This window comes from Hemitrygon akajei, chromosome 30 (assembly GCF_048418815.1).
Source record: "Hemitrygon akajei chromosome 30, sHemAka1.3, whole genome shotgun sequence".
NCBI classification, from domain to species: Eukaryota; Metazoa; Chordata; class Chondrichthyes; order Myliobatiformes; family Dasyatidae; genus Hemitrygon; species Hemitrygon akajei.
Genome location: NC_133153.1, coordinates 15,168,452 through 15,192,040, shown reverse-complemented (window position 1 = coordinate 15,192,040; position 23,589 = coordinate 15,168,452). Strand labels below are relative to the sequence as shown.

The following is a 23,589-nucleotide window of genomic DNA, read 5'->3' as shown; positions in this document are numbered from 1 at the left end:
CTGACGCAAATGAGGCATTTCAGTGTATTTTTCAATGTACATGTGACACTGCTAGTCTTTCAAAAAATCGTTTCCCCCAAAGTGACCTTACAGTTGACCAATCTGTGGGGACCAATCCATAATCTATAATGTGTTTATGGCTCCATAACCTTTGTCCCTCATACTGAATAATGTAAAAGGGCCAATTACCAATGTTACTGAGTATCCAAAATAGCTTCAATCCAATTTATGTAATTATTTAATTGATTAATTTATTGACATACAGTACAGAACAGATCCATCCGGCCCTTTGAGCCGTGCTGCCTAGCAACCCCCGATTTAACCCTAGCCTAACCTCAGGTCAATGTACAATGATCAGTTAACCTACCAAATAGTACATCTTTGGACTGTGGGAGGAAACTCATGCAGTTGTGGGGAGAACGTACAAGCTCCTTACGGACAGTAATGGCATTGAACCCAGGTCGCTGGTGTTGTGTTACCCAATAGTGCTCAACTATTTCTGGGAGTTCAGGATCACAAGATCCTTTAGGGGAAAAAAAAGGGAAGGTAATATCTGTTGAGCTGCATGGAACCCAAAGCCAGACGCTGCCATCATATGCCTGCACGTCTCACAGCTCCAGCAATCCACACTCGATCCTGACCTCTAATGCTGTCCGTGTGGAGTTTGCACATTCTCCCAGCGACCAAATGGGCTTCCTCCATCTGCTCTGCTTTCTTCCCACATCCCAAAAACGTGGGCTGGAAGGTTAATTGGTCAGAGTAAATTCCCTCTGGCGTACAGATGAGTGATCAAGTCTGAGGAGGGAAGTGAGGACAATAAGATGGGTTCAGTGCAGGATAAGTGCACAAACGGGTGTCCAATAGTTGTTTTGGACTCTCAGGCTGAAGGCCATTGCTTTACTGCATCTCCATTTCAATATCTTCAATTAATTCACAGTTAATCTACTACTCCAGTAAATTCCAATGCAGGTATGAATAAACCTAAATCTAATGCCATCAATGTGTATCTGCTTTAGGAATGATGATTGGATACAATTGGTGATAACCATGTTGTTCATTGGCTAGATGGTGAGTGATGTGTGGGGTGGGGAGGAAGAGGAGAGGATTCATGCTTCACTGCTGCTTGTGCATGGGAGAAGCTTTGGGGTTCTAACGTTATTTTTCTGTCATTCATTCTTTGGGGTTTTCTGTTACGTGGATGTCTGTGAAGAGTAAGAATTTCAGGTTGTATACTATATACATTCTCCAATATTAAATGGAACCTTGAGCCACTGATTGGATTTAAGTTAGGCTGTGTCTCTAACAGGGTGTGTGGGGGGGGGGGAAGAGTATGAGTACAATTGCATGAATATTGATAGTTACTTCATAAATAAATTTGGTTAGGAAACAAGTTTGGCAAAAGAATAAACCAGGGAAGGTAGTGCACCCGTGGCTGACAAGGGAAATTAGGGATAGTGTCAATTCCAAGGAAGAAACATACAAATTAGCCAGAAAAAGCGGCACACCTGAGGACTGGGAGAAATTCAGAGTCCAGCAGAGGAGGACAAAGGGCTTAATTAGGAAAGGGAAAAAAGATTATGAGAGAAAGCTGGCAGGGAACATAAAAACTGACTGTAAAAGCTTTTATAGATATGTGAAAAGAAAAAGATTGGTTAAGACAAATGTAAGTCCTTTACATTCAGAAACAGGTGAATTGATCATGGGGAACAAGGACATAGCAGATCATTTGAATAACTACTTTGGTTCTGTCTTCACTATGGAGGACATAAATAATCTTCCAGAAATAGTAGGGGACTGAGGGTCTAGTGAGATGAAGGAACTGAGGGAAAAACATGTTAGTAGGGAAGTGGTGTTAGGTAAATTGAAGGGATTAAAGTCAAATAAATCCCCAGGGCCAGATGGTCTGCATCCCAGAGTGCCTAAGGAAGTAGCCCAAGAAATAGTGGATGCATTAGTGATAATTTTTCAAAACTCCTTAGATTCTGGATTAGTTCCTGAGGATTGGAGGGTGGCTAATGTAACCCCACTTTTTAAAAAAGGAGGGAGAGAGAAAAACCAGGGAATTATAGACCGGTTAGTCTGACATCGGTGGTGGGGAAAATGCTAGAGTCGGTTATCAAAGATGAAATAAAAGCACATTTGGAAAGAGGTGAAATCATCGGACAAAGTCAGTATGGATTTGTGAAAGGAAAATCATGTCTGACGAATCCTATAGAATTTTTGAGGATGTAACTAGTAGAGTGGATAGGGGAGAACCAGTGGATGTGGTATATTTGGATTTTCAAAAGGCTAATGACAAGGTCCCACACAGGAGATTAGTATGCAAACTTAAAGCACACGGTATTGGGGGTATGGTATTGATGTGGATAGAGAATTGGTTGGCAAACAGGAAGCAAAGAGTGGGAGTAAACGGGACCTTTTCAGATTGGCAGGCAGTGACCAGTGGGGTACCACAAGGCTCAGTGCTGGGACCTCAGTTGTTTACAATATATATTAATGATTTAGATGAGGGAATTAAATGCAGCATCTCCAAGTTTGCGGATGACATGAAGCTGGGCGGCGGTGTTAGCTGTGAGGAGGATGCTAAGAGGATGCAGGGTGACTTGGATAGGTTAGGTGTTTGGGCAAATTCATGGCAGATGCAATTTAATGTGAATAAATGTGAGGTTATCCACTTTGGTTGCAAGAACAGGAAAACAGATTATTATCTGAACGGTGGCCGATTAGGAAAAGGGGAGGTGCAATGAGACCTGGGTGTCATTGTACACCAGTCATTGAAGGTGGGCATGCAGGTACAGCAGGCGGTGAAAAAGGCAAATGGTATGTTGGCATTCATAGCAAGAGGTTTCGAGTACAGGAGCAGGGAGGTTCTACTGCAGTTGTACAAGGGTATAGTATGCAGTTTTGGTCCCCTAATCTGAGGAAAGACATTCTTGCCATAGAGGGAGTACAAAGAAGGTTCACCAGATTGATTCCTGGGATGGCAGGACTTTCATATGAAGAAAGACTGGATCGACTAGGCTTATACTCGCTGGAATTTAGAAGATTGAGAGGGATCTTATTGAAACATATAAAATTCTAAAGGGATTGGACAGGCTAGATGCAGGAAGATTGTTTCCGACGTTGGGGAAGTCCAGAACGAGGGGTCACAGTTTAAGGATAAAGGGGAAGCCTTTTATGACCAAGATGAGGAAAAACTTCTTCACACAGAGAGTGGTGAATCTGTGGAATTCTCTGCCACAGGAAACAGTTGAGGCCAGTTCATTGGCTATATTTAAGAGGGAGTCAGAGATGGCCCTTGTGGCTAAAGGAATCAGGGGTTATGGAGAGAAAGCAGGTACAGGGTTCTGAGTTGGATGATCAGCCATGATCATACTGAATGGTGGTGCAGGCTCGAGGGGCCGAATGGCCTACTCCTGCACCTGTTTTCTATGTTTCTAAACAGGTTCTGAAGTTATTTAAGTTCAGCGACGAACCAGAGGACACAAAGTTAAGTGTCTTCCATGTCCCATGTCTCCAGCAGCCAAGAGGCTCTCTAGTCACCGTCAAAAGGCAGAAGAAACAGGTAGCCATTGCAGACAACCCAGGTGCAATTGGGCATGAAGTGCAAAGATCTAAATTATTAAGATTGGTGAATCAATCCTCAAAAGTCATATCCAACCAACAGTAACATTTTTCTCTATCTACTGCACTCCCATCAGTCATACTCAATGTACCAGTCAGAATTCATGCCTCTCATTCAGGAACGCCACAGAAGCATGCCTTATACCCTCATATTACAACCTGCTAACTGTTAAACCATGAGAGCCACCTTCCCTATCAGCTATCGTCAGCATAGAACTCACTGGCAATTACTTTTCATTTGCAGAAACAGGGTAGGACAGGTAGCAGGGGCAGACAAGAATGGGGAGGCTATGCCATTATGCCTTAACCTTTCATGAGGAAATGGCTGTTATAGGCCTATAGCCAATAGCAAGTTTGGGACTGAAAGATGATGGCATTCTCCTACCCAATCTGCATCCTTTTGTCATGCTTCCTCCTGAAACAAAACCTTTCAGTCTGCACAGTGTACCACATTCTTTCCCTCTCCGGCTGCACCAAACCACCTTCACTTTTTTCCATTCACCTTTCAGATATTCAAGAACTGGTGTGGACAGGCAGTGGGGCAGTGATGGTTAAGACATACCACTGGTCAAGGTCATAGTTGAAGCCCCCCAGCTCAGACGCTGAGATGCATGATATACCAGTCATCTCAGAGGAAGGACAAGCATATGGTTATATACCAAGCATCACTGATGATGCAAAGGATTTGGACAACACAAACCACTGTTTTTGCTGAAGAATAGGATGAGAGCTGCAATGTGTCAGGTCACTAAAGTAAAAACAGAAAACACCAGAAATAGTCAGCATGTCAGATGGAAGAGAAGCAGAATTAACTTTGAGGGCAACAGCAAGTGTCAGGAAGGAAAAGACCATGCATTCCTTCCAAGACTTCCAGTTGGTGAGCTTTCATCAGAACTGGAAAAGGAAGAAGACAAACATGTTCCAAGAAATTAACCAGTGATGAATTTTTGTCTCAGACTTCCGGCATCTGTAGTATTTCTTCTGATTGACCACTGTGGAAGGTTGAAAGATATGCAGATTGAAATGCTTTGTGTATCACCCATCTGACACGATAAATTCTGTGTCCAACAACTGAATGGCTCCAGAATCAACTTGGCAGCAAGCTATGCGCAGAACGAGGAGGTCATTGATTGAGTTAGAGTGGTGATCAGCTCCATTAGCACTGTGGACCCAACAGCTTTGCAGCATCTTGATGGCCACAGTATTTTTTTTATTATTTGCATTGGAAGCGGATGCCACTAATTGTCCTGGTGCTATAGTGGTAGCAGCTCAGATTGCCGAGATCATGCAACAGGGTTTGCTGTCTGCCACAACTGTTCAGCAATCTCTCTTCCAACAAATCATTAAGCTTGCACCTCCTAAGCATAGAACACAATACTCAGGAACTATGCAGCCTCTTCTCCTTTCTGCTGCCAACACTCTAGGCCTAGAACTGTCTTCTCCCAACATTGATGAACCTCAGGAATCCTCCACCCGCCACCCTGGTTACCAAGGCAACACCGCAGAGAAGCAATAGTAAGAGGAAAGTGCTAAAGGTAACCATTTTTGAAAGCGTGATGGTGTAATTTAATAAATATTGTTCTTGTATTTCTTTTGCGCATTCTACTTTGGTCTGATGGCCAAGTTACAAGCTCAACAATAGTCTGTAAGCATGCAAGATGTGCCAGTGGTGGTGAATGGAGAAAGGGGTCTGTTTACCGATATCACACTCAATTTGAGACAGACCAGCAAAACCCTCTATATTAGCTCCTCCATGTGATCTAGCTCTCAACTATTGCATATAGAAGGTGGCAACAACAGTGGGTGCACCATATACTAGGCCATCAGCAATCCTGAACCAAAGTCCTGGAGGCACGTTCAAGAACAGTTCAGATGACAGGAACAATTCTGTTCCAGCAAGGCATAGACTGCCACACAAGAACTTGGGTGGTCAGCATGCCTTTCACTGGCCAGGTGTGGTGGGAAAGGCAGTAGAGTCAAATAACCCTAAACACCCAACAAGTATCCCTTGGGCCATGGCTCAAGCACTTTTAGATGTAGAACCTGACTGAAGGCAGCACCTCTGCTGCAGAGTATCAGATTGCCTGGCTGTCCTTGTCTGATCACAAGCCAACTGGACAGTCAAGTGAATGAAAAATCCCTTTTGTACTGGGATAGACCAGATCTACCATGCTGTACCCAGAAAGTAACATGCATGCAGTCAATGGCATTCTGTTCAATGGAGACGTTTCCAAATCACAGTAAACCCACAGGCTTACTCCACTTACTGTTGAGTTTGTTTGTTGGTGGAATCTTTGTTGGAAGAGGTCCCTTGAGTTTTTGCCATTCTGTCACCTCCCTCTAGTGGTCGGATGACCTTACAAAATAAAAAGCCTTCCCACAGAGAAAAAGACATGGTGAAAACTGCAGAACTGTAATTTTTTTTGTTTACGTAGAGCTTGCTAACAGTAAACAATGCTGTTCTGATAACTGGTGACATGAGTGACACTTCATCCAGGATGATCACAGAAGCAAGTGCTGCTTGCCTTTCATGGGATTCTGGGCTCAGTTGGATTTCATTGATTCCATCCTTTGCACACTGAGGCACTCTACGATTCCAGATGGCCGTAACTGGCACTTATTTTCGGTCTATGAAATATGGAGAGAATATGTGGAAAGTAAAGAACACTTTTTCACTGCAAGGGAGTTCATTATTTACTTTGCTTGCATTTGTGGATACTCCTCCATCCAAGTTCTGGCAGGATCTACCCAAACCAGGAGGCAAGGCATTTAAAGAATTAGTTAAGCTAGCTAAACATCTACAGTACAACAATATGGGTGTCAGAGTTAGCATCGGATATGCCTCTTGGAAACTTCTTGGCAGATTGAGATAGGCTCCATAAATATGGTACAAATTTGGAGGAGATGTTTCAAGATGACTTATTTATGGAATCCAAAATTTGCTTCTCTGAGGAAGGTTGCTTGGTGAGAAGGAAGTGAATTGGGCCAGGTACCTGATATATCCAGGCATTGGAAACAGTGGTTAAACATGTGCAAGATTCACAACATCATCCTGAAAAAGTATGGAGTGTGAACCTCACTCTGTAGCACCTTCAGAAAAAAATTTTTGAAGAAGGGTTATTCATGAAGCAGCATGTGACGTCAAGGTAATGAGTTGCAAATCAAAATTACTTTTGCCATATTGTCTTTGAAAAGACTGCCCTTACACAACACTAAATGAAGAAACTTTTCAAATATCTCAATTCCCAATGTGACTAGTGGCATTAAAGTTCATTGCCACAGTCAACTAGACAGCCACTAGAAATGCAGTCCTTCTGCTCTGAGGTTAGTGTTACTGCAGTAGGGGAGAATTCAGTGATGTGCAGATGCATCAAATGTTGCTCCTTAATGAATTTTATTCAGGCGTATTGCTCCCTGAACAGACTTCTGCTGAGAACCCTTCGTCCATCCCCCCACCCCCCCTTCCAGTCTTTGATCTCCGTCCTACCACAGAAGGTAGCTGAAGCCAAATCATTAAATATATCCAAGCAGGAATTAGATAGTGTTCTTAGGGCTTGAGGAATCTAGGGGTCTGGGGAAAAAGCTGGAACAGCTTAACAAATTTGAATGATCAGCCTTAATCATAGCAAATGGTAGAGCAGGCTGCAAGTGCCAAATAGCCTGCTCCTGTTCTTGTTTTCTATGTATACCTCTATGTATTTCTTCATTGATGTCTATCAATGCTCCCTTGTCTGAGATCAACTGGTCTGTGTGGAAGTCTTGAAGTAAGGAAAAACTCATTCAGCATCTGGCACTCTACTCCCTATGGACCTTTGCAGTAAAATACAGAAAGCGGCAAATAATCGTAGAATTGTCGCAACAGTCAGAAGAAATCACCCAGCAACTAACCTTGCGTTAGCTGATGATCCCTTTGGCGGGTGTCCTTCCTGCCGCTGAATGAGTGCTTACACTGAGAAAGGACGAAGTGTTGAGTTACAAAATGTTAACACTGGTCAATGTCATGATCCGCTTGCTCTGCATTCATCCATCAGCCATTTAGTACGCATGCTAGCTAACATGTCTGCTAATATGGCATCCTGCACAATCTGCCCTCTGAATGCAAGCTAGTTGCAAATATTTTGGGGATCTGTGGGGTACTAGTGAACAGAAAAAGAGACAGTAACCATCACAATTGCTCAGACTAAGACTCCAGAAAAAAAAACATACTAAAATTGCTTTAGGAAGTCAGCTATTTTGCATATTCAGTTAACACACGCATTCTGGACAATCGTTCTTACTCTGCAACAACAGCAAAATTAATGATGCATTTAGTACCTTTCAAATGTACCCAGGGCGCTTGAAAAAAAATATTCCACCACATAAAATGCAGATGTTACGGATTTGCCAAAAGGGAGGGCATATCCCAGAGAGACATGAAAATTCAGATAACAATCCACAGCAAACAGTGTCTGTATCATTACCATGAATCGAAATATCTCATAGGATAATGTGAATATCCTGAGACATAACTTAGCAATAGTTAGGTTCCTGCAAATTTAAATGTAACGATTTTCTCCACATACACTGCAAGTGCTGTACAAAGGTATTTTGATCAATCCTATTCCCAAAAGGTGATGTAATGAAGCATAGGCATGCCGAGGAGTTAATGTGAACTGATAGCAAAGGCTATGCTCTCTGTAATTAAAATAGACCACTGCAAGTGTATACTAGAAACATTCTAATTGCATATTTAAAGGCTATTCAACCTGCTGAATCCATGCTGACTCCAAGCAGAGCAATCCCATCAGTCCCAATCACTCTCATCTTATTTCCCTGCAACTCTTATTTTCTCCTATGCCCTTTCTGTATTCTTTTGCAACTTACTGGGGGCAATATACAGAAGCCAACTAAGCTATCAGCACCTCTTTAGGGTCGGGGGGGGGGGGGGGGGGGGAGAAAGAGTGTAACTCCTGGAAGAAACCCACAGGGAGAACATAAAGAACTCCACGCGGACAGCACCAGAGATCAAGATTGTGTCCAGATCCCCGGAGCAGAGCTGAGCCACAATGCTTCACGGTAGCATTATCATTTGCAGAATATCAGAGGCATGTACAGTATGTGAATGAAATCTATGTGAACCACAGCTTTAAACATCGCCAATCTCGCAACAGCTTTCAGAAACACGATACACACTGTATTCAATGGTGGAAGTAGACTACAAGAAAAATAATGCAGGGATATAAAATTAACTCTGAGCATGTGGTAGCATTTTTAATTCCTACTGTAATGGTTTTGCCAACTTCAATCAACACAACCTAAAGTGCAAGTAAGGAACAAAAAAAATAAAAGTGACCTAAAATGAGAGTCTATGGTTCCAATTTCTGATTGCACTTTCAAAACAAATCTTTCATGTTTTCTTTCCCTAAATGGATGTAGTGAGATCCAATGACTAAAATACTAGCATGTATCAGCTCACAGATATGTCACTCCCACTCAATAATCCCAATAATGGATTAGCTAAGCACCTATAAGGTTAGTTAAAGAAGTATAATTGGCAATAAACCCTGTTATTTTATGAAAATAGTGGCAACGACTTTTGAACATTTTAGGGCTGGCATCGTTTTCAAAGTAATATTTGCAAAGAGTTACAATGTACAAGAAAGGAATAAAAATCTCAAGATAACCCCTCCCCATCAATAACAGTCCTCTGCTAATACCGAACAAGTTATATAAAGCCACGACAAAGATTGATTGTTGTGTGGGTCTAACCCATGGAATCCCATATGTAATCATTAATGCCATGTGTTGCTCTAGGTGACAGACATTCAAGTGAGCGGGAAAGGGAAGTCTGCCAGTCAGTGCAATTAGCTTCTGCAGGAAGAACGACATGCCCAGGCCAGACTGGAATTTTCCTCCACCAACTGTTCAGTTACAATCCACTTCGCTTTTCACTGTCGACTTGAAAGCCTTGTATTAATTGTGTGCGCCATCTCTTTTGGCGGGACCCTGGAAGTCAGTAAGTTTTGTTTTCTTCAGCAGGCTCCAGTTTTTTTCCTGCTGCAGAACCACGTTTCTCACTGCCCTCCTGGATGCAATGGAGGAAGATATACTCTGAATGGTGGGTAAATTACCAGATTGAGAGGCCTAAATCTGAACAGCACAGGAATTTTTTTTCTCACAGTGGCTGGTAAATCTCTGTACCAGATGGGTTCTGGAGGATAGGACTTTGTAGGTACAGTACTGTACCTACAGTACTGTCTTTGTGTATATATATATATACACACACACACACACACACTTAGGGTGCCCAAGACTTTTGCACGGTACTGTGGTTGACAACGTGGAGCAGAGAGGGAGTTTGTAAATCTAACAGAAGCAAAGGATGTTGGGAATGGTGAGGGTGGTGGGACGAGTGACAGCAGAGAAGGAGTGCTAGGAGTGGGGAGGGCAAGGGTGCAGACACAACCAGCCCTTAGACACTCCAGAAGGGCATTTGATTCCAAACAATTGGTTTATTCGTCATTACAGAATGTCGCTCTGGTGCTTCCTGCTCCCTTCCCCTTTCCCAACCACGATTCCCCTCACTGTGCCCCCTTCCCACTCTCAGTCCACAATAGAGACACATATCAGTATCAGGTTTATCATTAATCACATATGTCATGATTTTTTTGTGGCAGCAGTATAATGCAATTGATAAAATTAATACAGTTCTGTGTTTAAGACTTAGGCATCCTAGCTATGTATATGTGTCTAATTCTTTTGCACAGTACTGTATTTAAAGTTCAAAGTACATTTATTATCAAAGTACATATATGTCACCATACACAACGCTGAGATTCATTTTCTTGTGGGCATACTCAATAAATCCAACAACAATAAGAGAATCAATAAATGACCGCAGCAACAGGGCGGCAACCATTGTGCAAACAACAAACTGTGCATTGCAAATAATAATAATGATAAAAAAACAAATAAGCAGTAAATATCCAGAACATATGATAACGTGTCCTTGAAAGTGAGTCCATGGGTTGTGGGAACAGTTGAGTGATGGGGGCAAGTGAAGTTATCTTCTCTGTTTTGTGCCTGATGGTTGAGGGGTAATAACTGTTCCTGAACATGGTGGTGTGTGTCCTGAGGCTCCTGTACCTTCTTCCCGATGGCAGCAGCGAAAAGAGAGCATGACCTGGGTGGTGGGGTCCCTTAAGATTGATGCTGCTTTCCTGCTCCGTGTAGATGTACTCAATGGAGGGAGGGCTTTACCTGTGATGGACTGGGCTGTATCCACTATTTTATATAGGATTTTCCATTCAAGAGCATTGGTGTCTCCATGCTAGGCTGTGATGCAGCCAGTCACTATACTCTCCAACACACATCTGTAGACGTTTGTCACAATATTAGTTGTAATGCCAAATCTCTCAAACTTCTAAGGAAATAGAGGCACTGCCATGCTCTCTTTGTAATTGCACTTATGTGCTGGGCCCAGGACAAGTCTTCTGAAATGATAACACCGAGGAAAGAGGAGGTAGTCAACTTTCTTGAAAGCTTGGGTAATTTAAGCTTATGGTGAACCATCACAGGAGGGGAACTGAGTCCTGGGACAGACTAATTACCATCACACTGAATAGCAGGGCAGACTAGAAGGCCAGTGACTATCCATGCACCTGTTTCCTTAAGAGGATTGAGGGGTTCCCAACCTAGGCTGCATGGAACACTCAGTTAGTGATAGGGGTTCGTGGCATAAAAAAGGTTGGGAACTCCTGTGAGGATTAGATCCTGATGCACAGACTTTAAGATCCCAGATAGAAATGGTGCTTTGGACAATGGATGTACAAAGTTGTGAAAATGGGCGTACCTGTAGTGGCTTATTGGCTAAAATATAATGGCATGGATACATTTCCTTTCAATAATCTGATGGAAATGTTATTTCTTCCTTAATACGAGAAAAATCTCACTTTATTGATACTGCACAGCAAGATCATAGTTTTAAGCTTTACATCCTATTGTATACAACATATAGGATGGATTGTATATATACTTTGTGCCTTTCTCTCCCTTGGTAGTGATTTTGCAGATGCAAGGGACTGTTAATAAATAATTTGAATTACTTATTCATGAAACTTATATATCCACCCCAGTGTTTTCTGAACTTTAAACAGTATAAGTTTTGCTGTATTCAGAAATTACACAGAATTCTAATTAGTTCTTTAATAAAATGTATCCACCATCAGCAATTTAACAGAAAAATGCAGAAGTCATCATTGGCTATTTTGAAGCACATTAATAGTTGAAAGATTAGTTGTTGGGAAGAGTCAAATCTCTTAGAGGATATGGTTAAGTCTATTAAAAGGCAATATGAATTAACATTTCTCATGGCCATTTAGAATGATGGATTAGCTAAATCACTCATATTAATAAGTGCTAACATGAGATATCTTAATTTACTGTATAGTACAGTAAAATATTTACAATATAATGTTCTGGCCATACATGCAACCCTTAGAACACCAAAGGCACTATTTGAAACAATTCCAAACAATATTCATTAAAAAATTTGGACAAGTTGATTCCAGAAAAGATTTTTATAATTACGGTATATTTCTTTTTGAGGAAGGCATTCAGCATTTCTAGTCCATACCAGCTATCAAAATAATCTTATCTATCTTTTCTCCCTCATTTATTTTTTCATACAGTTTACTTTACCCCCCCCCCCACCACACTTGTCCATTAACACCCGTTGATTTCCTCAAACACCTGTACTAATGGCAGAATAGGTGCTTTTGAGATGTGGAAGGAAAATGCAGCACCCAGGAAAATGAAAACAGTCACAGGGCAAACCTGCAGACTCCACAGACTGTACAAGAGACCTAAATTGATAAGGGGTCCTTGGTACTCCAAGTCAATCATTCTACCTGCAATGTCACTGTGGTAGCCCTTTGAAATTTTAAGAGTGAATTTCACTCAAAAGATGAAAGGGAGAGGGCATATTTAATGAAATATCCATTTGTGCTATGTACCTATGTACGTCATATAGAGAACCAAGTGTCAATTCCTCGCTTCAATTTAACCTGATGCTGAAACAACTTTCTTTGCAGGGAGCAGATATATAGCATATGAAAAGTCAAGGCTCTGCTATTCTTAGTTGTTCATCAAGAATAACTGCTAAGAAGAAATCTGTCACAGGCAAACTGTTACAAGCAGTTAACTCATTGTGGTGAAAGGTGTTAGGTTGTTAGTTCATGATTGGTTATATTGTAAAAAGGGAGAAATTGTCCTCATTCAGACATAATTCTGGTCTATTTCCTTAAACACAAGGTATACTTTGCTTCCATAATTAAGGGTACTATGATCATAAAGGTGACCATAAAGAGTCTGGCATGCTCTGCCATTGTCTAGAAAGAAGGAAAGAGTGTTGACAGCCACTGTATCCAGCTAAAAACTACCTGGATGTCCTCACTCTTTAATTACCTGATCATCATGCAGCCAGGGCAACCTAATGGGGAAAAAAATTTCCTCCAACTTCATACTTACTGTTTAGTCACGGATAATTTCAAATGTAAATAAAGTTGCCAGACTTTTTAAAAAAAAGAACAAAAAGATGCCCAAATTCCATAACAATAGACCTTAGAATGCAGGAGCCTCGTTCAGATAATGTCTGTATACCATCTGGACTGGCTGCTCTTGGCCATGTTGTAACAATTTTAAAGTAATCACCATACAGACCAGACACAAAGTTCCATAAAGAATGACTAAAAGTCTTGCCTTTTTTATGATTTTTAACAATAGAGACATTCAATCCATCATAATGTATGTAACTCTCCTCAGTGTTTACGCAAGTTTCCATTCACTGCAGATACTTGGAGAATGTATAGAGTTTGATAAGCAATACTGTCTACATAACAAACTTCAAAAGAAAAGATGGGCAAACTGAAATATTTAAACCTTTTAAACAACTAATATACTTAAGTATACTATAAATCTCTGACTCTGGTATGGAATGTCATGAACTTTCACTTCTGAGATGGTTCTTTGTCAGGAACATGTCAGGAATTGCTCGATCTCCGTAGCTTTCCACTGCATCTTTCACCCAGTCTACTGGTGAGGATCCCATGCCTTCGTTGTGCAGTATCTTATCGTAATCACTCTTAGTTGCCAGAGAAAGACAGTGATTTCCTTGTACTCCAGTTCACAGGAGACGTAGTTTAGCCATAAATGTGGATAAAAGAGGAAATGGTACCAAGGCTAAGGGTCCCTTTAGAACTGAGATGATTGCATGGTGATCTTCAGTTACAGCACTGAGGTGATCTTTACCCCAGTTGGAGCAATTGAGTATCTTAGACGGGCAGCTCCAAACTACCCTCGAGCCCCTGTGAAGACCGGTCACTCACCTAAACTCATTGATGGGACCTCGGAGAAGTAACCCTGCCAATGGTGAGAACTCAATGGTGATAACTTGCAAACTAATTTTCTGCTGGATTTGGTGCTCCAGCTACACCATTGGAGAGGCAGTTTTTCCAGTACTGATTAATTCATGAACGAGGCATTAAACTAGCGCTTTTGAGGCCCATTGGGACTGAAATTCTAAAAATGCAGTTCATACAATTTTGAAAATTCATTCCAGACCCTCCGTGCGTGTGACGCACATATGATTGGAGATGCTCAGATGTGTGGGGTGATGACAAGTGTTTGTGCAGTGGAGGCCTGCAAACAGCATGGCTCCATCACACAGGAACACCCCCAACTAGAAAGCTGAGGCCTGCGTTAGCATTAATTGGAGAGTTCCAGCTGTACACTGATCTGCTGGTAGAAAGATCCTCTAAGTATTTTGTGTGGCATTCATTTCTCCTGTTTGCTGTTGAAGTCACAATGGCCCCCATTTATGTCCTCCTTACCACAGGTTCCCGCTCAGCTGCTCACATTATCATTCCCCTAATCAACTTTCTTTCCTCCCACTGTGACACCTCTTGACCTTGTCCCCAAGAGCTACTTGTGTTGGCCCAGTCCTGGTCATCTTCTTACAGTCATTGCTCAGACCCAGTGGTATGTGACCCACCTGATTTCTGTATTTTTCTGTGTAAATTTCTTAAAGAGCTTGACGGATGCAGAGAGGGTGTTTATGGAGGGGAATCTATGACTGGGCAAAGAATTTTAAAATAAGAGCAAAGCTGTTTAGGACTGAAATGAGGGGAAATGTTTGGGGCTACCAGTGCAGAGTTTCCACAATCTCCCTATAACTCAGTTTCCCCTAGGCACTCTGTTTTTCCTTCCGCATGCCAATAACCTACTGGTTGGCAGGTTAATTAAACACTAAAAGTTTAACAAGTAGGTGGAAGAAGCAGAAGAGAGAGAATAGGTTACTGTTAAGTAAATAGAGGCAGCTGGTGTAGACTGCACCGGGCCAACATGATAGTGTAGTGGTTAGCACAATGCTTTACAGTAAAGGCAACCCAGGTTCAATTCCCTCCACTACCCGTAAGGAGTTTGTACCTTCTCCCCGTGACCACATGTGATTCTTCCAGGTGCTCCTGTTTCCTCACACAGTCCAAAGATATACCAGCTGGTAGGATAATTGATGATTGTAAATTGTCCCGTGATTAGGCTAGGATTAATTTGGGGGATTGCTAGGTGGCATGACTCAAAGCGCCAGAAGAGCCTATTCCACGCCTTATGTCAATAAAATAAAAATAAAAATCAACTGGCCTCCTCTATATTAAAAAAACACAAGAACAAATTTCTTCACTCAGAGTGGTGAATCTTAGGAATTCTCTACCCTGGAGGCATTGGAGACTTGGATGTTGTGTTCATTCAAAGCACTGATCAATAGATGTCCAGACAGTAAGGGAATCACGAGACATAGGCACCACGTAGAAAAATGGAGTTAAGGGAGTAGATCAGCCGTGATCTTAAAGAACCACACAGCAGGTTTGAAGGGCCCAAAGGCCTACTTCTATGTCTTCTTACACTTAGTCAGAGAAGAAAGCTCTCTCTGCACATGCCCAATTCAAGGCCACATCTGTCACTCAGAATGCCTTGAATATTCATGACAGGGCACTGTATGCCAAAAAGGAACAAGCTTCCATGCTGTGTGCCTTTAACATGACTTTCGAGCCGACAGAGAATTTCTAGGCTACTTTGCCTTGGTATAGGGTTAAATGGGGTGTGCCCATGTGGGAGAGTGTGTGCACATTATATAAGGCAAACAAAAATGTGACTTATAAACATGACAAGCTCTGCAGATGCTAGAAATCCAAAGCAACACACACAAAATGCTGGAGGAACTCAACAGGCCAGGCAACATCTATGGAATTGAATAAACAGTCGACGGTTCAGGCCAGGACCCTTTATCAGGCCTGGATAGGAAGGGGAAAGATGCCAGAATAAAAAGGTTGGGAAACGGGAAGGAGGACAGGTGAAGCTGGGTGGGTAGGAAAGGTAAAGGCCTGTAGAGGAAGGAATCGGAGAGGAGAGGAGAGGAAGGAATCGGAGAGGAGGAGTGGAGAAGAAGGAGAAGGAGGAAGGGACCTAGTGACTTGTTTTGATTTTGCTTTGCAGATTAAGTATTCACACATTATCAGACACCAGCCAGAGAAATACAAACTAACAGGATTCTAATACAACATCAGCACTTGATAGAAGGAAAGATGTAATAGTTAATATAACAGAGCTGTCTTCATGCTTGGAATGAGAGTCATGATGTTCCACCTCCACTCTGGGCCACTTTGAACGCATGGGCAAGTTTGCATTACTGACCTACCTCTTGGCCAGGCCTCGGATTGGTTGCCAACTTTGCCTGGAGTTTTTGTTAGACGTGAAGTGTCTCTTCCAACTGCTTTCCCCATCTTCGTATGTACTGCCCATTGCATTTTACATATAAAAATATTGGAAAATCTTCAATAACAATTTTATTTCAAACTTCTAATGATGTTTTCCTTGTATTTTTTTTTTTAAAAAACAGCAATGCCCAAAAGATTAATCCTCAATGAGTCTGGTGCAAACCTAGAGGGCTGGCAGCCCTATCCAAGTATCAATAAATCAGTAGGGAACAGGGCTTACTGGCTGCTGCTGATGAACAGAAGCCAGGAACCATACAGCCTGAAGAAAGAGTATTTATCAAAGATTGAGCAGTTGTCTGGAATATCTTCAGCCTGGCCCTGATCTACAGCCGCCCTGACACCAGCTATTGGATCAGAGTTCTTCAAGTGCCTTGGCACTAGGGGCAGAGATAAGTTGACTTAAAAACAGAGAGTGCCAGGAAATTCAGCGTGTGCACTGAGGTGAGACTAGATGTAGCCTTTTCACCATGCCTGAGGAATGCCACAATGAACGATCCCTCCCACTCCCGAACCTATAGAGGCAATACAAAGGAATTTCAATATATTCACACTCACTGCTAAAACAGGAGATGTGTAACATTATGACCAATGTTACTGAAGTGTTGCCACATCCCAGCCAATATTGCAAACACATTTTACAACAATTATTGCATCATTTCCCATTATATTGATTGATGTATTTGTGCTTTCAGAACAAGATAGTTCTCAAGAGAAAACCTTAAGTGCACATAATGGGTTTGAACTGCTTAGACTGTAAACATATATCCAATTTTAAATTTAAATATGTGCTGAAAAAATTAAATTTGGATTATAGTTTGTAATACAAAGCAAACTATATGTATACTATGAAATATCAGTGCAGGGATGAGAGACTCTGTCAGATACATAAATGTAATGACTAATAAATAGAACATAATAACTCTAGTAGTTAGTGGTAATTTAAAAAAATACAATTCAGCTTTGTAAACACTTGATAATAACTGGAAGAAACCTTGGCCTTGGCTTATAAACTACTTAAAAATACCATAGCAACTTGACATCTAAACCACTGCATTGTACAGACATTCACCTGTCGCATGTTCTTTTTAAAAAAAAAATGGGAGACTAGAGAGGTTAGAGAGGCCAATTAATTTTCTGCAATAGATTTTCAGATTAAAGAAGCTGGGTTCTGAACTCAAGCAATGCGTTACAATTTTCAGCGTTTCACAAATTTGGGATAATTTTGATTGCAACCTCAACTCACGTTGTAGCAGCAAGCCAGTTTAAAGGGCGTAAATCCGGACGTAAAGGACTTCATCAAAAGTTAACGCTTTCATCTAAAGCTCTGTTAAAAGAATTTCTTGTGTATATTAACCCTATTTAGGGAGATCATTCATTTGTATTTAATGACAAGTCAAATCATAAACACAACAAAGATCTGCAGATGCTGGAAATCCAAAGCAACACATTCAAAATGCTGGAGGGACTCAGCAGGCCACGCAGCATCCATGGAAAAGAATGGATAGTTGACATTTCAGGCTGAGACAATTCTTCAGATGCTTTGTTATTTTAGCTTTCCTTGCAATAGCTTTGAAATACACACTTACATAAAGTTTGGTATAATGGCAGGAAACAAAGTATTCAGAGTAAATTCAAACTCTGAAAATTGAAATTCACAGCAAAAACATTCAAACCACAAATCTGACATTACTCAGTATTAAGAAACATTGTAAAACAAGCACTTATGGAATAGTTAGTCATTCCTGCCTCCCCCATGATTGAATTATTAAAAACAAGGGGTATAATTTTAAGTTGTGAGTTAGGAAATTAAAGGGTATATTAGGGATAAGTTTTTGCCCCACATGGTTTATTTCTGGAAAATTTTTCCTAGAAGAGGTAATAGAATCAGACACAAATACTAAGTTTCAAAAGCATTTCATAAGCGCATAACTAAGCAAAGAAGAACATGGTTCTAAGGCAAGCAAATGGGATGAGTGTAGAAGGGGTTGAAAGTGGTGGGCCGAAGGGCCTGTTTCTCTTCTGACTATGCCGATGAAAAACAGCCATAACATCTATTGTATCTGGTTTCAACATATTTTGTGTCACACTATAATAGCTCCTGTTATGCATAAAAAAGTTTGCAAGAATTCACTAGAGCATTGGTAGGCACAATTTACACCTCTGATCTAGCTTAAACCTCAAACCAATTCAGAGGCACAAATGCCTTTGAATAGAAAACTACCAGATACTATATGGCATGTGCTTGTGCAGCCTCAAGTCATTGCAGCAGGTCAGAGAATCTAAGCCGAGATTCTGAATCAGAGGCCACAGTGTGACTGGTTAAAGGAATGGAAGAAACATCACCAAGACGTTGTTAAAAAAAAAATCACTGTAGTGTAACCACATCTATGAGGCAGGTTAGAGGAGATTTACACAACATGTGGGCATGATGGGTCTTCATGCTTCTAACACCGCAGTCAAAATGTGCTCTATTACATTGCCCATATTACCTTAAGTACAAAATCACCTTAAAGGATGCCTAATGGAACCAGGTTGGGTAGCTGGAGAGTTAAAATATCTGGAAATATTCTGAGGTATATGTTCATAAGCTACCACAAGAATTATTACATGCATTTTCGCAAGCCACGATACATTCTTGAGAGTGCAGACGTTATTTCTTCTCATTCCTACTTAGGCGAAGTTCATCTAGTCAAAAATTCATTCATTTATTGACTCTGGTTTTAAGAAAGTTTTATGTCGATACGTTTCACTGTTACTGCCTTAGGATATAACTGGAGCAAGGTACCCCAGTTGATAAAAGTTAAAACAACGCTACAAAACAAAGGAACGTAACTTTTCCTCAGATATATACACATCAAACTTTACCATGTATTATGTGATTTGCCACGGTAAGTAGTGGCCTGGGGTACACAACCAAGGAAATCCACGTCACTGACAAGAACAATCAGGGTGACTACTTTACAAAGACAATCATATGGTCTTGAGAGTAACAACAAGAATCAAAAAGGCAAAGAAACCTGTAAATGCACATCTGATGATGACTTTAAGAAATAATCTTCAAGGTTAGGATTAAACTTTCAAAATAAATTACCAATTCCCATAACAAGTGTTATCCCAATAGACAAGGAATACAATTAATTTATGAATTACATCCTATATTGTAAAATTTTTAAATCAATTTATGTATTCTTTTTTAATGCATTTATTATAAAATATGGAATTGTAGACAATGGATGTAGGCTCATAATCTTATAATTTTAAAGTATTTTAAAATCATGTTTTTCCTCTTCTTGTGATACTATGTCCCTTTGCTGAGACGACATATAAATTACCAAGTATTTTTTTTCCCACTTATCCAAATAATCCTCAAATTGCAAAGAGTTTGTGCCTGAAAGTGAGACCTACAGGGAAATTCAACTGATGCTAAATTATGTGTAGCATGCTGGGAGTGCTCTCTATTTAGTTTTGTATGTATTCACTTTCTTGTTCAGAATTTTGCTTCTTGTTACCGAATTTCAATTTCAGTGCAAGACTGTGTCTGTGCAAATGTCACTTTTGTAGGTAATTGGCTTTTTATTCACAGCTCATGTTTAAAACTACACAAAATATTCTATCCTTTCTTAAAGCCTGTGATCCTTTTTAAAGTAACTTTGATCATGGTTCAAACTACAGTCTATAGCCAGCCTCAATCGTCAGCTACCCTGTTAGCCTTTGCTTTTCAGCCATTTAACAGTTAATATATATAACAGTTAATATATAGTGGGGTTTGAGGAAAGCAGATAGATGCGAGGAAGAATTTTATTTGTAGTTCATTAAAATGAGTGTGATAAAGGGCATTTTGAAATCATGATTTCAACAAAAAGTCATTTTCTGGCATTAAAGATTTTCAACACTTGAGAAAATATTCTATCTAGAAAGAATAGCATCCTAATTGTTTTACTGAGTTTTGAAATGATACCAGTTCATAAATGTGGAATTTCTTGCTATTTAATTCATGTTACTGCAGTCTGTGTATGGGAGCATTCTAACAGATTGCTCCAGTTTCATCATTTTCTAACATGCTAATTGGCAAGTATGCAGTAAAGAGATACCAGTATAGAAGCCCACAGAAATACACTCCACAATGTATTAAAGGGATTAACTGAGAGCAACTCTCGGGCCATCAATTTCTGCAAAAATGCCTGGGTGTAAAGTAGACAATATCATTTAATAAGATTCAGCCACAGGGCTTCTTACACCTAAACTTTCGAAAACAAATTCACATCTGTAATAGCACGTTTTGGCCTAGCTGAGATCCATTTATTTAAGTAGGACCGTAAAACTATGCATATTAAATTAAATAAGACCTGCAGGTAGAACAGATGCAACTGTTTTGACTGAACAGATGGCGGTTCAAAGTTGCGCGTAAAAAAGGTTTAACACTTTTAACTCGACCTGCATTTTTTCATAACTAAAAAGGCAAGGCGACTTTTAAGAGGTTTTTCCCCCCCTCAACGCAATTAAAACTTGAGCTGCCAGCCAAAAGTTAATCTCTCCGAATCCAACACCTTAAGCGCGTAACGACAGTTAAGCGTGGAGTCGGACTGGTTAATCTGCTGTATTTTATTGGAGTTAATGGTTATGATTCTGAAAGGAACCCTTTACCCAGATCACGAGATGGAGGGAAAATGGCGATAACTATCAAAAGGAGCAAATAAATGTTCAAGACACGTGATGGAAGTCTTAAATAACCCCACACTATCAAACCCACCGTGCATCCTATAGAAGTGGCAACGTGCAAATCAGCAAGTTGTCACCTGCGTCTTGTACAGTAGCGTGTTGCTGCCACCATAAAGGTTTAAAAGCGACTGCCTAGCAAGAGGCAATCACACTGTGGTCACAATGAAGAGTAGTAAATGGGAAAAACATGTTACTACACAGCACATCAGAAAGTTAGCTGGGAGCTATGTGCTGATTAATATCAGACCCTTCTTCCCAGACTCTTGATGATCTTGTCACATCTGGCTGACAAATCCTTACAAGCTCATTCAAAGCCAGAAACAGCGCTCCGTGCTGCAGGACTGGCTCACGGTTAACAGCGGCAAGCGCATTCTGATGCGCTATCATGAAACTAATGAAGCTGGCTGCTCCGGCAAGCCGCGAAAAAAAAATACACATACACAAAGAAATAACATCTTGCCCCACAGGCCTTCCGCACAAATGAAAGCAGGACAAACAGTTAACTTGCTGCGTTGAGCAGAGACACACAGCCCCAAAGAAAACCCTGTACTGGTACAGAATACCAACCCAAAGTCTCCACCGATTCCAATTGCTGACTTATTAGTAACTATTATTATCTCTGCATTTTAATTAAACAGGCAATTCACTTCACACGCGCGCACACACACAGCGGGCTCTCATACCCAGACAGCTAATGTTTAATGGTTAGCCGTCCTGTTTAAGTTATCTTCAGCAAGAATCAATTTAACGTAATGTTCTTTTCGAAAGCCAGCAAGGACTTCGCCCGCAACTTCCAGTACTCCCGGCGCTGTTATAACCCACTTCTCAAGAACGAGAGTTCCAGCAGATTACTCACCTCCGACATTGTCAGCGACGATCAATCCTCTCACCTACCAAGCAGTTTCCCATACCGCGCTGATTTAAAGAGATTTGCATTAGTTCAGCCGGTCTGTACAAGTAGCCAGCGACGTGTCCTTCTGGTGTCTCAACCTCAGTTTTGTTTCTATCCCCCCCCCCCCCCTCTCCGATACCTCACGGGATGGAATGAGATCCTCCCACTCGGTGCGCTCCGGAGTTGGGAGGCAGGATCTCCTGGTCACCTCCAGAGCAAACTCTCACCTCTCTGCCCCAGCCTGGTGTGCTCTGAGCATGTTCCTCGAGTCATAGGGCAGTCCCTTTGCAGCTGCTGGAAGCAGGGCACGACACTCATCTTTCACAGGGATTTCATCAAAAAGAATCGCAGAGGCTCTTGGCTGCCTCGACACCCCCACGAAATGCAGTCAGAACAGATTGTACCTCAGCTCTGTCTGCAGGATGACATATCAATGTAGCTATTTTCTGCTTTCTTTTTTCAGAGAAATTGTCCCGTTCGCTGAAGCACACACACACACACACACACCCTGTTAGTTTGCAATCTGCCGCCAACGTTGAAAGAACTTTTTTTCGCAATAATCCATTTTTTCACCAATTAGCATGTTTTAAGGAAGAGAAGTTTAATACTTTAAAAAAAAACACAAACGCAAGAAGGAAAGCTACGCTTCTGTCAATAAATGAGAAATTATGATCAGCCGCTGATTGAATTATGTAAAGTACATTTGATGTACTCCCAAGGATTGGCGGATCCTTTCTGTGTTGACTGGGCACAATCTACAGCCCGACCGTGACTCAGGTGAACGTTTTAATAAGCATTAGCGTCGATGGTCACCAGCAGAAAGTCTGCATAGCGCCCACCTCGACAACTATTTCAGTTTAGCTGACCTGGCTGAGCATGTCCGGGGGGAAAAAATCTGACAGCTCTGTGCAAATACTTCTCCGTGCAGACTACTGTATCAAATAGCAAAACGGTCAGTTACTTTCGGCTTTGGGAAAACCACGCCAAGAGAGCGCACACTAAACAGGGGACTTTCGCAGATGCTTTGTTTGCAGACCGTAACCGTTCCGAGATCTAATCTGGTAGTTAGGTGAAAGGGCAATGGATTTGAAGTTTCAGAATTACAACACTTTTTCATTGTCTGGTGAGTTAATCTCTCGCGTTTTAAGGGCAGTCCGTGTGAGCGCCTCGGCTCGCTCACAGCGTGGGAGACACCTTCACCCAAAACTCCTTCAAATTCAACCAGATCGCCACGAAAGGAGCACTCTCAAACAATCTGGAAATCCGAGCAACACGCACAGAACGCTGGAGGAACTCAGCAAGCCAGGCAGCATCTGTTGGAAAAAAAGTACAGCCGACCACTCGGCAACAGGACAAGAAAGCAGCAGCCTTACAATTCTGGAGCAAACTTCAGATTAGCTGGAATATTGTGGGCAAGAGTAGTTCCCTTACCCAAGGCAGGATATGCTTGCATTAGAAGGGTGTAGGGCAGAGTTCACCATCCTTGTTCCAGAAATGCCATTCAAGGAGAGATTAACCAGACTGGGATAATACACTCTAGAATTT

General features: G+C 41.3%; 1 protein-coding gene across 7 annotated transcripts in view; it reads right to left on the bottom strand.

Moving 5' to 3' along the window:
* The window catches only part of bnc1 (basonuclin zinc finger protein 1), a 291,531-nt gene that overhangs the window by 85,131 nt on the left and 182,811 nt on the right, over positions 1-23,589 (bottom strand). Inside the window, exon 1 of one of the 7 annotated variants that reach the window (XM_073033025.1) lies at positions 22,272-22,493. The exons of 2 other annotated variants lie outside the window; for them this stretch is intronic. Coding sequence is in view for 2 of the 5 variants with exons in the window: in XM_073033021.1 (XP_072889122.1) it covers positions 22,009-22,017 (9 nt within the window). In the remaining 3 variants the exon portion in view is untranslated. Of the gene's footprint in view, positions 1-16,354; positions 16,961-22,008; positions 22,240-22,271; positions 22,494-23,589 lie in introns of those variants that run through there. 4 more of the 7 variants (XM_073033024.1, XM_073033021.1, XM_073033023.1 and 1 more) reach the window with 4 other exon arrangements.